The sequence below is a fragment of the Bombina bombina genome, chromosome 5 (genome assembly GCF_027579735.1).
Source record: "Bombina bombina isolate aBomBom1 chromosome 5, aBomBom1.pri, whole genome shotgun sequence".
NCBI classification, from domain to species: domain Eukaryota; kingdom Metazoa; phylum Chordata; class Amphibia; order Anura; family Bombinatoridae; genus Bombina; species Bombina bombina.
Window position 1 is genome coordinate 142,601,353 of NC_069503.1, and position 17,845 is coordinate 142,619,197.

The 17,845-nt window shown below is 36.1% G+C and overlaps 1 protein-coding gene across 1 annotated transcript in view; it reads left to right on the plus strand.

The window, feature by feature from the left end:
• Nucleotides 1-17,845, plus strand: part of PTH1R (parathyroid hormone 1 receptor) — a 760,867-nt gene that overhangs the window by 348,260 nt on the left and 394,762 nt on the right. Inside the window, exon 2 of the mRNA XM_053713727.1 lies at nucleotides 743-848. Coding sequence (XP_053569702.1) covers nucleotides 743-848 — 106 coding nt within the window. The remainder of the gene's footprint in view (nucleotides 1-742; nucleotides 849-17,845) is intronic.

A 17,845-nucleotide genomic window follows, 5' to 3' on the forward strand; every position in this document is an offset into this window, starting at 1 on the left:
CAAATTGAGAAAGAGTGTCTGGTTGCAGTTTGGGCGTGTGAGCACTTTCAGCGTTACCTAGTGGGTTTAGAGAAATTTAGTCTGGAGACTGACCATAAACCGCTAGTCCCTCTAATCAACTCCTATGATATTGACAAAACACCCCTAAGATGCCAGAGACTTATAATGAGGCTGCTCAGGTTCAACGTTCAGGCAGTGCATGTGCCGGGGAAACAACTGGTTGTGGCAGATACACTTTCCAGGCTCCTGCTGGCTGCTGCTGAAGAATATAGAATATTCAACGGAATCAGATGTGAAAGTGTATGTAGATTCAGTTTTGGCCTCTAAATCCATCTCTTAAGGGAAGCTAGAACAAATAAGAAAAGAGACATATTTAGATACAGACCTTCAAGAGGTTATAAAGTATATAAAAGAAGGTTTGCCTGAGAGTCGGGCAGCCTGGATGTCTTTAAGTTCTTACCAGTCAGAAAGGTCGCAGCTCACAGAGCTGGATGGGTTGGTACTGTTCCAGGACCGCATTGTTATTCCTGTCAGCATGCGGCAGGAGATGTTAAACAGTTATTTAAAATTGTATGATCTATCTGAATAATGAAAGAAAAAACTTTGGGTTTTATGTTTCTTTAAAATTGGATAGTTAAAACTGTTATTCATTATTCTTGAAAATCTGCCACAAGTCATCGCTTATAGGAAAATTTAACAAGCTCCATATAGAAAATAACCTTACCATTTTTGCTTCTTGCAGGTGGATGCAGATGATGTTATCACTAAGGAAGAACAGATTTTACTTTTAGTAAATGCGAAAGCAACGTGTGAAAGGCACCTGAAAACTAAAGTGTCTAAACAGAAAGGTAAGTGCTGTGTTATGTGATATCCCCCTCTAAAGCAGGGTACAGTGGTTATATGTGAAGCCACTTCCAATCTGGTGGAGAAGGGAGGTGTTTTGTGTCATAAAAGGAGAGTTATGTTTTCTGGTGGAGATGGGTATTTGATGGGTGTATCATGTGGACAGCAATATTTGTAGGGGCAGCATATTTTGAAGAGTAGTTCTATAGCAAGACAACTTCTCATGACCATGTTCTACAACCATTGTATTTATTAAATTAAAGGGCCATGATACCCAAATGTTGAAACACTTGAAAGTGATGCAGCATAGCTGTAAAAAGCTGACTAGAAAATATCACCTGAACATCTCTATGTAAAAAAGAAAGATATTTTACCTCAAAAGTTCCTCAGTAGCCACATCCCATTGTAAAGGACTTCTAAGCAGCAAATCAGTATGTCTGTCTCAGGACAGCTAAGGGATTGAGCCTTGTGCACTCTCATCTTATTTCCATATAAAGTTTAAGGATGTTCACTATGAAATCTCATACGAGTTAAGTGAAATCTCATGAGACCACAGTAAAAGAGTTCATAACCTCAGCACTGCTGATGCTGATTGGCTGCTGTTCATTTCTTCATTTTTTTTAATTATTTTTACCTGCAGCTCAGCAACAGCTGAATTATAACGTTTTAAACAAAATTTTCACTGCTGAGCTGAGGAAATTGTGAGGTAAAATATCTTCTTTTTTACATAGAGATGCTCAGGTGATATTTTTCTGTCAGCTTTTTACAGTTATACTGCATCAGTTTCAAGTGATTTAGCATATAAGTATTATGTCCCTTTAAAGGGATAGTATACTATAAAATTAATGTGTTTCCAATAACTTATCATACCAGCAGCAGGGAATAAAATCTATGAGAAATATTAGTTGTGTATATGGTTTTGTTCTTTGATACCACAACCCATCAAAATCGGTTGAGCTTGCAGGCAAATCAGATCTCCTTATTTGATCACTTTCTAAAAACACAAATGCTTCCTTATCTTAACATATTTTTTCTACCCTTGTGTGTGTGTATAATATACAGTATATAAATATATATATATATATATATATATATATATATATATATATATATATATATATATATATATATATATATATATATATATATATATACTGTATATATATATATATATATATATATATATATATATATATATATATATATATATACTGTATATATTTATATATATATATATGTATATATATATATATATATATATATATATATATATATATATACATACAGGCGTACCTCTGACATTTTGTGGGTTCAGTTCCAGACCACCTCAATATATCAATAAAGGGACTCACACTATTTGTTTTGTTTCCCAGTGCATTTAAAAATTATATTTGCACTATACTGTAGTATATTAAGTGTGCAATAGCATCATATCTAAAAAAACTAATGTGAACCACCTTAATTAAAAAATACCTGATTGCTAAAAAAAATGCTAACCATCATCTGAGCCCTCAGTGAGTCATAAATCTTTTTGCTGTTGTTGTGTGTATATAGGTGTGTTCATTATTATTATATTATTATTATTATTATTATTTATTTATATAGTGCCAACAAATTCCGCAGCACTGACCATGGGTACAAAGATTAAAGTACAACAATAATACAAAATGTTTAATACATAGGACAACATTTATCAAATAAATACAAGTAGAATTGAGGTCCATATTCCAGTGGGAACTTATGTGTTTATATGTGTATATGTTGGAAAAATGGCGCTCATAGACTTGCTTGACACAGAGTTGTGACAAAACTTCAATTTGTAAAAATAGCAATATCTGTGCACCACAATAAAGTGAGGTATGCTTGTGCGTGTGTGTGTGTATATATATATATGTATATATATATATATATATATATATATATATATATATATATATATATATATTTATTTTAAAAGAGAGATAAAGATAAATTATTAGCCAACTTTATCAGTCTTTTTATATAGTGTGGAATGAAATCTAAAATCTATCAAACTCTCTAAATTGCTATTCTCTGTTTGCTTCTTTATTTGCAGCCTATTTATTATTTCTGTTTTTCCACCTGATCCCTCCATAATACTTACATTTTCCTGCATATAATAGAATTACACAAAATAAGTGATGCAGACTTTAGTTTTAGAGTATCAGATGCCTTGTAGATACAGGAAATCACAGCTGAGCCTTTGCAGATGGCTAATTTCATATTTTCAATTAGATCCACGTGACAATGTTCTTTTTTTTTTTTTTGTGCGGTTTAACAAAGTTATCTTAAAAAATCTTATGAGACTATAGCCAGGGCTGTTCCAGTTTAAATGTAATAATTATCATGTTTATGTTTCTGTAAATACTTCTGTAAATGTTCTGCGCACAGCCCAGTGGTTCCACTTACTGGAAAGGCTGGAACATAAATACCACGCTATTCATTATTTCTATTTTTTGACAAAGTAAAGATCGTTCATTCAGAAGTGCTAACATTTAGACAAGCATGCATGAAAAAAAAACAACATAATTATAAAACTGTGTTTGCGTCTTTTTTTTTTTTGCTACAAGAGTTAGACACTGTTACTTGTTGAATCAAACACATAACTCATTCATTCTGCTTCTGTCAAATTTCCAGAAAAATACAATATAGCAGTTTTGATCAATGTGACAGTCTTTTCAAAAGCTATTCAAAATAATGATTTATCATTTTAAAGTTGCTAGAAACAGGAAAAAGGCAATAACAATTATTAAGAAAGAACAGGAAACTGTCCCAGGATTCTGTTACTTGGCTGTTCAGTTGAACAATGAGTGGATTCAACGCTACCTGGGATAGACCAATAGAATGTGAGAAACAGCCAGTAGATATTTTACTTTTTTTTAAAGAGACTATTCAATTTACTTTATATTAACAAATGTATTTGGTTCTCTTGGTGTCCTCTGTTAAAAATGTATACCTAGGTATGCATAAGATCAACAATAGTCTACTGGAAGCAAGCTATTGATTGGTGGCTATACATTTATATATTTTGTCATTGGCTTGTCAGATGTGTTCAGCTAGGCCTTAAGTAAAACTTTAACTAGACATGTGCATTCTAAATGCAAATTTATTAACGAAACACAGATATTTGTGTCATTTTCACGAAACAAATTTCAAAACAAATGCATAAAGAAATTTTAAGAAATTGAAGAAATACTGAAGAAACTCGTCAGTATTCAATCATTTACTTTAAATTACCATAGGAGTTAAAAATATGTACCTCTAGTGCGCTGGAGAGACGACCTTCTTCAAAATTCTTCAAATGTTCCCGTTTGCAGATATGCAATAAATTAGTGCTCCACTTGTAAACTAGCGCATAGTGAGCTAATAGAAATAAAATCAAGTAACTTGCAGGTTTGGCTTTTCAACCAGTGGGTGATAAATATAACTAATTGTTATTAACAAATTGAAGATTAATACTTTTATGGACCTCAGAAGAATGGACTCAAACCTAATTCAGGTTACAATTTTGACAATTGATTTGTAGAATGTTTGCCTTGGTTTGTTCTAATGTTAATCAAATCTCCCTATAGAAAATGTTAACATTTAAATATTTCATTTGAATATTGATTCCCATACGCTTGCATTGAAATCTATAAGAATCAAAATTTGAATGTGGTCAACATATTCATATACTATTAAAGGGAGATTAAAGTGCCAGTAAGGTAGGGTTGCCACCCGTCCCTTAAAATACAGAACACTTATAAGTTACACATGCTGCAGGGTGTGCAGGGAGGAATATGAATAGTGCTATCCAGAAACTATCCAGAAAGTGTCCAGGAAAACATGGCTGAGGTGGGAACCCTACAGCAAGATCAAAACTAAACTTTCATGATTCATATAGATGTTGAAAAGCATACGTAGGTAGTCTCAGAAAAAGCAATGGACTACTGGGAGCTAGCTTCTGATTGGTTGGTGCACATATATCCCTCTTGTCATTGGCTCAGATAATGTGTTAGCTAGATCACAGTAGGGCATTACTGCTCCTTCAACAAAGTATACCAAAATAATGAAGCAAATGTATTAATAGATATAAAGTGTAAAGTTGTTTATAATTGTCTTAATCTTGAAAGAAAAATGTGGGGTTTCATGTCCTGTTAAGAAAAAGAGGTACAATTATTTACAGTAGATTTTTTTTTAACTTTAAATGATTACATATATAAACAACCAAATCTTTCAAACCATATTGTTTTCTGGACCATATTTATATGAACATTTCTATTTTTTTTCTATTTAATGTACTTCTCAACAGAAATTGCATTATATTTTTCTGTCAAACAATGTGTAATTAGTTTAATAAGGGCGTTGTTCTTTATGGGACCTGTTTCTTGTGGAATTGTGGTTTCAAAGCTTCATTTTGTTTCCTGGCAGATTTGACTCCTATGCAATTTTTCAATTAATACCCGAAGATTGAACAAAATAATATCTTCATTTTATAAGTATCCTACCGCGAAACAAATTTATTATAACTGATTCTTAGGAGCACAAAAATGTTGTAAGCTGCAATAAAAAGTAGTAGTAAATACATAACTAGAAGTTACTAATCTGTAATAGGCATGTGCACACGACTAAAATGTATTGCAAACAAATTATTCATCAAAAAAAGAAAGAAAAAACTACTTTTTTCCTCAGCTTATAGGGTCATCCAAAATATGGAGTCGATACCAATCATGACAAAACTTATCCAAAGGTTGTTAACAGAATCCACTATTAAAGTCTATTCAAATTTTTGTAGATAAATCTTTTGATATGTGTTTTTCTAAAGGACTATAATCTACCCCTTAGTTGTTACCACAAAACCATCCACTCCTCATTTTCTATGCTTAATAAATTTAGTGCAGCAGAGGAGCAGCTGAGTAACAGCTACAACTTATATAGTTAATGTAGCAGCTAGTGCTACTGCTACAAGCCACCATAGCATAACATATATATACAGTGGGGCAAAAAAGTATTTAGTCAGCCACCAATTGTGCAAGTTCTCCCACTTAAGAAGATGAGAGAGGCCTGTAATTTTCATCATAGGTATACCTCAACTATGAGAGACAAAATGTGGAAACAAATCCAGACAATCACATTGTCTAAATTGGAAAGAATTTATTTGCTTGTTATCAGTATAAAAGACACCTGTCCACAACCTCAAACAGTCAAACTCCAAACTCCACTATGGTGAAGACCAAAGAGCAGTCGAAGGACACCAGAAACAAAATTGTAGACCTGCACCAGGGTGGGAAGACTGAATCTGCAATAGGCAAGCAGCTTCGTGTGAAGAAATCAACTGTGGGAGCAATAATTAGAAAATGGAAGACATACAAGACCACTGATAATCTCCCTCGATCTGGGGCTCCACAAAAGATCTCACCCCGTGGGGTCAAAATGATCACAAGAACAGTGAGCAAACATCCCAGAACCACACAGGGGGACCTAGTGAATGACCTGCAGAGAGTTGGGACCAACGTAACAAAGGCTACCATCAGTAACACACTACGCCACCAGGGACTCAGATCCTGCAGTGCCAGACATGTCCCCCTGCTTAAGCCGGTACATGTCCGGGCCCGTCTGAAGTATGCTAGAGAGCATTTGGATGATCCAGAAGTGGATTGGGAGAATTTCATATGGTCAGATGAAACCAAAGTAGAATTGTTTGGTAGAAACACAACTCGTCGTGTTTGGAGGAGAGAGAATGCTGAGTTGCAACCAAAGAACACCATAGCTACTGTGAAGCATGGAGGTGGCAACATCATGCTTTGGGGCTTTTTCTCTGCAAAGGGAACTGGACGACTGATCCGTGTTCATGAAAGAATGAATGGGGTCATGTATCGTGAGATTTTGAGTGCAAACCTCCTTCCATCAGCAAGGGCATTGAAGATGAAACGTGGCTGGGTCTTTCAGCATGACAATGATCCCAAACACACCACCCGGGCAACGAAGGAGTGGCTTCGTAAGAAGCATTTCAAGGTCCTGGAGTGGCCTAGCCAGTCTCCAGATCTCAACCCCATAGAAAACCTTTGACGGGAGTTGAAAGTCTGTGTTGCCCAGCGACAGCCCCAAAACATCACTGCTCTAGAGGAGATCTGCATGCAGGAATGGGCCAACATACCAGCAACAGTGTGTGACAACCTTGTGAAGACTTACAGAAAACAATACATTCTTTCCAAATCAGACAATGTGATTGTCTGGATTTGTTTCCACATTTTGTCTCTCATAGTTGAGGTATACCTATGATGAAAATTACAGGCCTCTCTCATCTTCTTAAGTGGGAGAACTTACCCAATTGGTGGCTGACTAAATACTTTTTTGCCCCACTGTATATATATGTTATGCTACGGTGGCTTGTAGCAGTAGCACTAAAAAAATATATAAAAATAAATAAATATATATATATATATTTATTTGTATATATTTTTTTTTAATGAGGTTAGGATTGTCATGAACAAAAGTGGAGTACATACTTAATGACTGATCAAGGAATTTTAAATAAAGTTAAAGCAGTAGCTGGTGCTTATGCTACAATCTAGATGGCAGGAAAAATAAAGTACAGGGTTTGAAGCCTCCACTAGTCATGTAGTCACGGATGATTAAAAAATTTGACTTTTTCCTGTCTTTACATTGAGTGGACTAGTAACTTTTACCCAAAAGTGAAGCTTACATACTTACTGGCTAACAAATCATTTAAAGGGATACTAAACCTAATTTTTTTCTTTCAGGATTCAGATAGAGCATGCTATTTTAAGCAACTTTCCAATTTTCTCCTATTATCATTTTTTCTTCGTTCTCTTGCTATCTTTATTTGAAAAAGAAAGCTTCTAAGCTAAGGAGCCAGGCAATTTTTGGTTCTGACCCTGGACACACATCTCACTACAAGGCACAACTTATTAAATCCATTGCAATCCTCTTCCTTTTAAAGTCATTGATATTACTTGCACATATATTATGAATTGATTTTTGTTATATTAACAGATGCCTTTGAATGTATTGAGCAGTGAGCAGTCATCATCAATATAGAATGTAGCTGCTCTATATTAGGGTTACTTTTGCTGTGGCTCTGCTTTTTGTGGGCCACTGAAGATAGATAAAAACTGTGAGTGAGCTTAATATTATCTACTTGGCACACATGAACTAGCATGTACTAAGTTAAAAGGCAGCCTCCAGCGGCTTAGAAATCAGTTGGAGCCTACCTAGGTTTAGCTTTCAGCAAAGAAGACAAAGAGAACAAAACTAATTTGATTATAAAAGTAATTTGGAAAGTTGTTTTAAAATGGCATGCTGAATCATGAAAGTGGAATTTTAAATAGACTGTCCCTTTAACTGATTTTCCGTATATATAAATACATATAATTTTATTGGTTTTGCAAAAGCATAAACCCTTTTGCAAAAAAATAAATAAATAAAATAAATAAATAAATACTAAAGTGATGTATAATTCAGTGTAATAAATAAATACTAAAGTGATGTATAATTCAAATAGTGAATATTCGGAACATTTACATCCCTTAAACAAATGTAAACGTTCCTTTAATACAGGTGAGAAAGTTCACCAGTAGCCTTATACTTACCACTAGCGCACTTGAGAGCCGCGCTAATCTCAAGCCTTCTTCAATGAGCCCTGGCCCATGCTTATTGGTGGCTTAGTGCGGCAGATCCCAGGGTCTGCACTAAAGGACCTTCACCTTTAACGCAGGTCTTGGGATTCGCCATGCTATGTCTCCTATTAGGGTCGAGCTTAGCACAGCTCTCCATCACGCTAGAGGTATTTAACTCTTTACAGCTAAAAGTAAACTAATGAATACTGACAAATTTCATCAGTATTTCTATGTTTTCTTTAAATTAATTATTACATTTGATCGGATATTCAGTTGTTGTTTTTTTCTGTGAAAACTAAACAAATATCTGAGTTTTCATCACAAATTCACAAAACAAAGCCTCATATGCACCTTTCCTAGATTCTGCCTTATAAACTTTACCATATACATTGCAGTTCTACACTAACATTGGTTATTTGGCTGCTTGTTCTCCCACAGCTTTATCTTTCCTCCTTCTGACCTCTCCTGTATTCCTGTCCCTTTTCCTATTCTGACTTCTCTGACTACAGCTACTCACAAGGACTCTGGTTTGTGCCAGCTGCTCCTGTATTGACCCCTGTTCTTATATTGATTGGTATCCTGACACTGGCTGTTTATTGACTCTATTAGTGTCTACTCCCGTGGACTAAGGGGACGATTTATCAAGCTGAGGCAGACAGGGGCGCACATACTGGCCCCTATCCGCTGCAGCTCACCTCTGGCGGGCTGAATTCCCCTGGCGGAATTCAGCATTGCACATGAGTGCTATTTTGTGCTTGCTTGCAATCCTGCCCGTGCACAGCCAATCACACACGGGCATAAGCTGTCAATCTCCCTGGTCGGACTAGACCACGGAGATGGAATTTTGCCACTTTAGAGGTTGTGAAAGATTAAGGAAGCAGCGGTCTGATGACCGCTGCTTGTTAAATACGGCGTGCAGGTTCTCTTATGAGAACCTGCTGCCGTAGTGGGTCAAAAGGCTTGCAAAGCCTTTGATAAATCGACCCATAATTCTTTTCTATTGCCCCGGGAAGAACCCTGTCTCTCCTCCTAGCAGTGGTTTTAACAAGAGTCTGTATTTCCATACACCTAGGGTCAAGTCTGAAAGGTTTTACTGTTATATGTCTACATTATTTTCCATACTGAGTAATTTGGTTTCTTTGAATAAATTGATGTTTTAATCTACCAATATCATAAATAAAGAGGTATGATTGGTTTTAAACCAGGAGATAGAGCTCAATAATACATAAGACACCATTCCCTTTTAATTAGTTACTGGTCATATGTTATTACTTTTTGTTAGCGTGATTTTAGGTTTCATTAAGTTTAATTACAATATATAAATGTAGCACCTGTATATAGGGTTACATGCCATATAATTGTTTTTAGTATATTAAATTATAGACAATAATTATAGTTCACTATTCATATGCATATATGAGTCTGTGATTGGCTGATAGCTGTCACATGATACGAGGTACGAGAAAATTAAAATATAACTGAAATATGTCAATAAAAATATCCACTGCTTATGTGAGATTTGAAGTAAGTGCTATTGCATGGCCTTTTTTAATGCATTTGCTAATTTATGCAATTTTACTGTATTTAATGGATATTTTATTTCCCCTTTAGATAAAATAGGTGCTACAATTTTACAGTTTCTTTATTTTTTTTTATTTATTTATTGTTTTTTTACACACCCACCCACTTTCATTATTTAATTCCCCCATTTTCCTGTAATTTAAGTGTGGATTTTTCAGCCCAGAAAAGTGAATGAGCACACAGCAGGCTTCACAATGCTTACCTTGCCTCATATATCTCTCTATTTTGTAATTTGTTCTCTTATCATTTCTGCTGAAGCCAAACAATGTACATTTTGTAAACACAATGACAGTGGCAAACCCTATCTTCTACAAACTCAAGTTCAGTTTTGATCCTCAAAATAAGGAAAGTGGTCAGTAGAACTTAACCAGTGGAAAACAATTTGACAAAGTTGTAATCTGCTCTAATAGTGTTTGGACTTTGCTGACATGTTAATCTATTGGAATACTGCAGAATGTTACACTAGGGGGCCGATTTATCAAGCCCCATATGCATCTGTTTTGTGCGAGCATCTGTTTCCACTGCTTCTTAACTCGTCCGCCACATCTGAGGGGGTGGACAGCAATTAGCCTGATTGGATACAATCGTGTTGATTGACACCCCCTGCGAATGTATAGGTGGCAGCATTGCACAAACGTTTCATGAGAAATGCGTGTGTAATGATAAATGCCCCAAGATGTTAACTGCTTCTTTTATTTTATAACTATATTTATAGATGAATTAGTCATTTTGCAACCACATAGAGAAATTATGTTCCCGCTCTCCTGATATCCAAGGTAGATAGTTAAAGGGACATGAAAACATTTTTTTTAGATAGGGCATACAATTTTAAGCAACTTTCCAATTTAATTTTATTATCTAGTTTTCTTTATATATATATATATATATATATATATATATATATATATATATATATATATATATATATATATATATATGCCTCTTGTCATTAGCTTACGGATGTGTTCAGCTAGCTACCAGTAGTGGATTTTTGCTCCTTCAATAAAGGATACTATGAAGATGAAGCTAAATTGATAACAGAAATACATTGAAACATTGTTTAAAACTATCTATCTGAATCATCATATAAAATGTTTGTGTTTTGTGTCCCTTTAATGACATACAGTATATAATCTTCTTGTAATTATCTGGCTGTCCCTATTAGCTATGCTGCTTTAGTATTACCCAGTATTACAGGATGCCTGGCAGATTATTACTGATATAGCACGGCTTTAGCATTTGCAGAAGCCAAGTTAATTTGCAATGTGTATATAATTGTATCTGCCTAGACAATCATCTGTTTGCACCAGTTGTACTAGTGACTAAATAATGCAAATTTTCATCTAGTATTGTAGGATATGAAAAAGGAATTGCCTCTGGAATTGCTCAGCAACATTCACTCTTCAAAAGGGCAGCTCAGTATTTTTATAGCCACAGGTGTACTTTACAGTACTTTACCATAGTTATTTTTATAATGTTTTATTAATATGAGTATACCCAAAATATTTATAATTTACTAAAATAAAAAAAGCTCACCTTTAAATTCTTTCCTGATTTACATAATGGGCTAGGTTACAAGTGGCGCAGTATTTTTTTCGAGCGATCTTGAAAACGCTGCTTTTTTGCATATATATAGTTTAAAAAAATAAACGTATTTTGCACTAGCGTTAACCCGAATAGCGTGAAAAACCCCACTTAAGTTTTTGCGTGCTCGTGCATATATTCTCCTATAGAAATTAATGGAGAAAAAAAGTGGAAAAAAAACAACTAACTCCCGAGATCGAGCAAACACCATCACATTTTCGCATTCCCCATAAAAGTCAATGGAGAGAAAAAAACCTATCACGCAACAACATAGCATATTCGCATTATCAAATGTGAAATATTTACAGTAAATACATAGTTAAAATCTTTATTAAATATGAATATTTTTATCTACTTAATGGAAAAGGGGTATAATCCCACACACACACACATGCAGTGGGGCAAAAAAGTATTTAGTCAGCCACCAATTGTGCAAGTTCTCCCACTTAAGAAGATGAGAGAGGCCTGTAATTTTCATCATAGGTATACCTCAACTATGAGAGACAAAATGTGGAAACAAATCCAGACAATCACATTGTCTGATTTGGAAAGAATTTATTTCCATATTATGATGGAAAATAAGTATTTGGTCACCTACAAACAAGCAAGATTTCTGGTTCTCACAGACCTGCATCTTCTTCTTTAAGAGGCTCCTCTGTCCTCCACTCATTACCTGTATTAATGGCACCTGTTTGAACTTGTTATCAGTATAAAAGACAACTGTCCACAATCTTAAACAGTCACACTCCAAACTCCACTATAGACCAAAGAGCTGTCGAAGGACACGAGAAACAAAATTGTAGACCTGCACCAGGCAGGGAAGACTGAATCTGCAATAGGCAAGCAGCTTGGTGTGAAGAAATCAACTGTGGGAGCAATAATTAGAAAATGGAAGACATACAAGACCACTGATAATCTCCCTCGATCTGGGGCTCCACGCAAGATCTCACCCCGTGGGGTCAAAATGATCACAAGAACGGTGAGCAAACATCCCAGAGCCACACAGGGGGACCTAGTGAATGACCTGCAGAGAACTGGGACCAACGTAACAAAGGCTACCATCAGTAACACACTATGCCGCCAGAGACTCAGATCCTGCAGTGCCAGACATGTCCCCCTGCTTAAGCCAGTACATGTCCGGGCCCGTCTGAAGTATGCTAGAGAGCATTTGAATGATCCAGAAGTGGATTGGGAGAATGTCATATGGTCAGATGAAACCAAAGTAGAACTGTTTGGTAGAAACACAACTCGTCGTGTTTGGAGGAGAGAGAATGCTGAGTTGCAACAAAAGAACACCATACACCATACCTACTGTGAAGCATGGGGGTGGCAACATCATGCTTTGGGGCTGTTTCTCTGCAAAGGGAACAGGGCGACTGATCCATGTACATGAAAGAATGAATGGGGCCATGTATCGTGAGATTTTGAGTGCAAACCTCCTTCCATTAGCAAGGGCATTGAAGATGAAATGTGGCTGGGTCTTTCAGCATGACAATGATCCCAAACACACCGCCCGGGCAACGAAGGAGGGGCTTCCTAAGAAGCATTTCAAGGTCCTGGAGTGGCTTAGCCAGTCTCCAGATCTCAACCCCATAGAAAACCTTTGGAGGGAGTTGAAAGTCTGCGTTGCCCAGCGACAGCCGCAAAACATCACTGCTCTAGAGGAGATCTGAATGCAGGAATGGGCCAACATACCAGCAACAATGAGTGACAACCGTGTGAAGACTTACAGAAAACGTTTGACCTCTGTCATTGCCAACAAAGGATATATAACAAAGTATTGAGATGAACTTTTGATATTGACCAAATACTTATTTTCCACCAAAATTTGCAAATAAATTCTTTCCAAATCAGACAATGTGATTGTCTGGATTTGTTTCCACATTTTGATTCTCATAGTTGAGGTATACCTATGATGAAAATTACAGGCCTCTCTCATCTTCTTAAGTGGGGGAACTTGCAAAATTGGTGGCTGACTAAATACTTTTTTGCCCCACTGTATGTGTATATATATATATATATATATATATATATATATATATATATATATATATGTGGTTATGTATGTGTACATATATATTCATGTTTTTATATGTGTCAATATTACTGTAAAAACATATGTACACATATAAATACATTAATATATATATGTACACAAATACTGTATATACACTCACCAGCCACTTTATTAGGTACACATGTTCAATTGCTTGGTAACACAAATTGTTATTCAGCCTGGCAGCTACTCAATGCAGTTAGGCATCTAGACGTGGTAAAGACAACTTGTTAAAGTTCAAAACGAGCATCAGAATGGGAAAGAAAGGGCATTTAAGTAACTTCGAACATGGCATGGTCTGAGAATTAAAAAAAATGCTGATCTACTGGGATTTCCACGCACAACCATCTCTAGGGTTTACAGATAATGGTTTGGAAAAGAGAAAATCTACAGTGAGTGGCAGTTGTGTGGACAAAAATTCCTTGTTGATGTCAGAGGTCAGAGGATAATGGGCAGACTAGTTTGAGATGATAAAAAGGCAACAATAACTCAAATAACCACTTGTTACAACCAAGGTATGCAAAACACCATCTCAAAATTCACAACACATAGAACCTTGAAGCAGATGGACTACAGCAGCAGAAGACCATACTGGGTGCCACTCCTGTCAGCTAAGAACAGGAAACTGAGGCTACAATTCACACAGGCTCAGCAAAATTGGACAATAGAAGATTGAAAAAACGTTACCTGGTCTGATGAGTCTCGATTTCAGCTGCAACATTCAGATGGTAGGGTCAGAATTTGGAGTAAACAACATGAAAGCATGGATCCATCCTGCCTTGTATCAACGGTTCAGGCTGCTTGTGGTGGGGTAATGGTGTGGGGGATATTTTCTTGGCACGCTTTGAGCCACTTAGTATCAATTGAGCACAGTTTAAACACCATGGCCTACCTGAGTATTGTTGCTGACTATGTCCATCCCTTTATGACTACAGTGTACCCATCTTCTGATGGCTAGTTCTAGCAGGATAATAAACCATGTCACAAAGCTCAAATCATCTCAAACTGGTTTCTTAAACATGACAATGAGTTCACTTTACTTCAATGGCCTTCAGTCACCAGATCGCAATCCAATAAAGCACCTTTAGAATGTGGTGGAATGGGAGATTAAAACAAATAGAACACAGGGATAGGAGTAAAGCGCTAAAAAAGCAAAGATACCAGGAGGATGATGCAAATTGTATATAAAAAAACAACAACTTATTAGCTCCAGAGTATTAAACTTATAGAGTGGTATATATAATACAAATATGTGTAATAAACTTTATATGCTTGGGATCAATCAGCCAATTCCTGCAAATATATATAGGGACGCCTCCCTTGTGGAATGGGAGATTCACATAATGGATGTGCAGCTGACCAATCTGCAGCAACTGCGTCATGCTATCATGTCAATATGGACCAAAATGTCTGAGGAATGTTTCCAACACCTTGTTGAATCTATGCCACGAAGAATTAAGGCAGTTCTGAAGGCAAAAGGGGGTCCAAACCGGTACTAGCAAGGTGTATCTAATAGAGTAACGGGCAAGTGTATATATATTTAAATACATATTTAGCAATGTATGTATGTGTCTCAATATTAAAGCCATTTGCCTGTTTACGGGCACACGATAAATAACCAGCCATTACAAGTAATTAGCGCTCTGAAAATTAACCAGAGATCAGATCTTTGGTAATTTTTGTTAAATAACCCCCAATTTCCCTCAAAATATAGTGTAGTGTAGTATATTACAATAAAAAAAAGAGTAGCATTTTTATTTTTTAAAAATAATAACAACATTAAGCAGTTATGAGGGGTTAAAGTGAGGGGGTGGGGCACTGAAAATTGCCTTTACATTGAGGTCTATGGGAAACTGTGAATTCTCTATAAATATATATGTATTGTATATCCTTATATACATATATCTATGTGTTAATATGTGTATATACAAATATAGGTAAATAGAAAAGGAGGTCCAGAGGCGGTGTCCAAGATTGTTTTAAAAACCAAACTTTTATTCGAAAGAAAGTTTAAAGCAAGTGGTATCAAAAAAAGTGTAATGTTAGACGGTGTTCCCCAGTCTAACGCGTTTCAGCCGTTCAGGCCGTTCTCATAGACAAATATAAACACATAAATATATATTTAAATTTTCTGCTCATCGATGTGCGACTTACTCCCTTCACTGCACTAGGTTTTTGTTGAGACACGGCATAAGAATAAGGCTCCCATTGGAGCCTGTTTAGGTGCACTCTCGTGAGCGCAAAGCTTCCCTGCAAACAAACAAAAGTTCAGGAGCAGCAGCAAAAGTGAAATTCAGCTTTATTCCATAAAAACAGAAGTGATACAAAAATAGACAAAAGACATGCCCTTTAGTATGTAGTTCAGCTTACTCGTTTCAGCATGTTTGCCGTACTCATAGCTTACTATTCCCTTGTAACTATTGGGCTTAATAAAGGGTGTAAAAACATTCAATTGGCTAAAGGACACTTTACAGGATTAACTCCTTCATCACTGATTAACCTATTACAGGTCTGACAAATCTCTTGTGCAATGTCAATTTCATAACTTATTAAATATTATCACTATTTATATCAATAAGGTTCCACTTTTTCAAAAGTATAACTGGGGTAAGATGGTAATCTATCCAAATAGTAATTCACTTAGATAAAAGACGCATCTAAATAAAAGACTCATTTAAATAAATAAACTCATTTAAATAAACGGCTCATCTAAATAAAAGAAGAGACTCATTTGGAGAAACATTAAAATAAAGGAAAGGAAAGAAAAGTGAGTGGAGGAAGCTGTATATGCTATATACTTGAATAGGATTATCATATTAAAACCTCTATTTCATACAGCTTATAGCTTAATTCCTCGAAAAGGGGCTAGTGATAATTTGTTTATTATCAAACAACTACTAATACACTCCTTTGGCTCTCACAGTTTAACAAAAAACAATTTAAAAAATGGCTATAATTTTTTTTATTGTACACTGAAATTTGTTGCAAAGAAAACACCTTCCTTCTTATCCTCCCTTGAAACCGTCTTGCTTAGTAAATTCTCTCTTTTACTAGTTGCTAATTCCTTTCTTACTTTACAAATGTCATAAAACTTGTACCCCCCTTCCTGAGGCGGTCAGATAATTGGTCTGCATGTGACTCATATTGTTCAACCCTGCTACAGTTCCTCTTGAGTCTTGTAAACTGACCCTTTGCAACAGATCTAAATACCTGTTGGGGATGACTGCTCCTGGCGTGGAGAAACGTATTGCCAGTTATTGGCTTTCTATAGACCTCAGTCTCAATACCGACATTGGGAATACCGATCAAGGTGAGATCCAAAAAATTGATCTTTCTTTTATTGTATTCAAACGTGAACTCCAAACCAATGTCGTTATTGTTCAACCAATCAACAAACAATTTTGCATTTTCTTCCGTACCCCTCCACACCAGGAGCAGATCATCTATGTAGCGTCTGTAAAATTGTATACTCCCCCTGAAGGGGTTCTCATCTCCATAGATGCGGGACAGCTCCCACCACCCCATGTAGAGGTTGGCGAAAGATGGCTCAAATTTAGTGCCCATCGCTGTCCCGCATCTCTGGAGATAAAAAAAACCCTCAAAAGTGAAGTAGTTGTGTGTCAAAAGATATTGTGTTACCCTCAGCACATACTCCACCAACTCATCAGTAAAATTATCCTCCCTTCGTAGAAAGAATTCCAAGGCTACAAGGCCTTTTTCATGGGGTATAGAGGTGTACAATGACTTAACATCTATTGTGAGCCACATATCTCCTTCATCCCAATTTAATCTCTCCATTAGTTTCAAGACATGTGTTGTGTCCTGTAAGAAACTCATCAATTTCCCTACTAGAGGCTGCAAAATGGCATCTAGCCATTGCGAGACCCTCTCTAAAAGTGATCCTATGCCACTCACGATGGGCCTACCCATGACTCCCTCCAAGGTTTTATGAACTTTTGGTAGATGGTTAAAAACAGGTAGGACTGGATTGTCCACTAGTAGGAAGTCAAAGGTAGGTTCATCCAAGATCCCCATCTCGTGACCATCGTCTATGATCTGACTTAGTTCCCTTTTGAATCTATTTGTAGGATCACCACTCAAAACCTGATAGAATCTCCCGTCCTGTAGCTGCCTATTCGCCTCT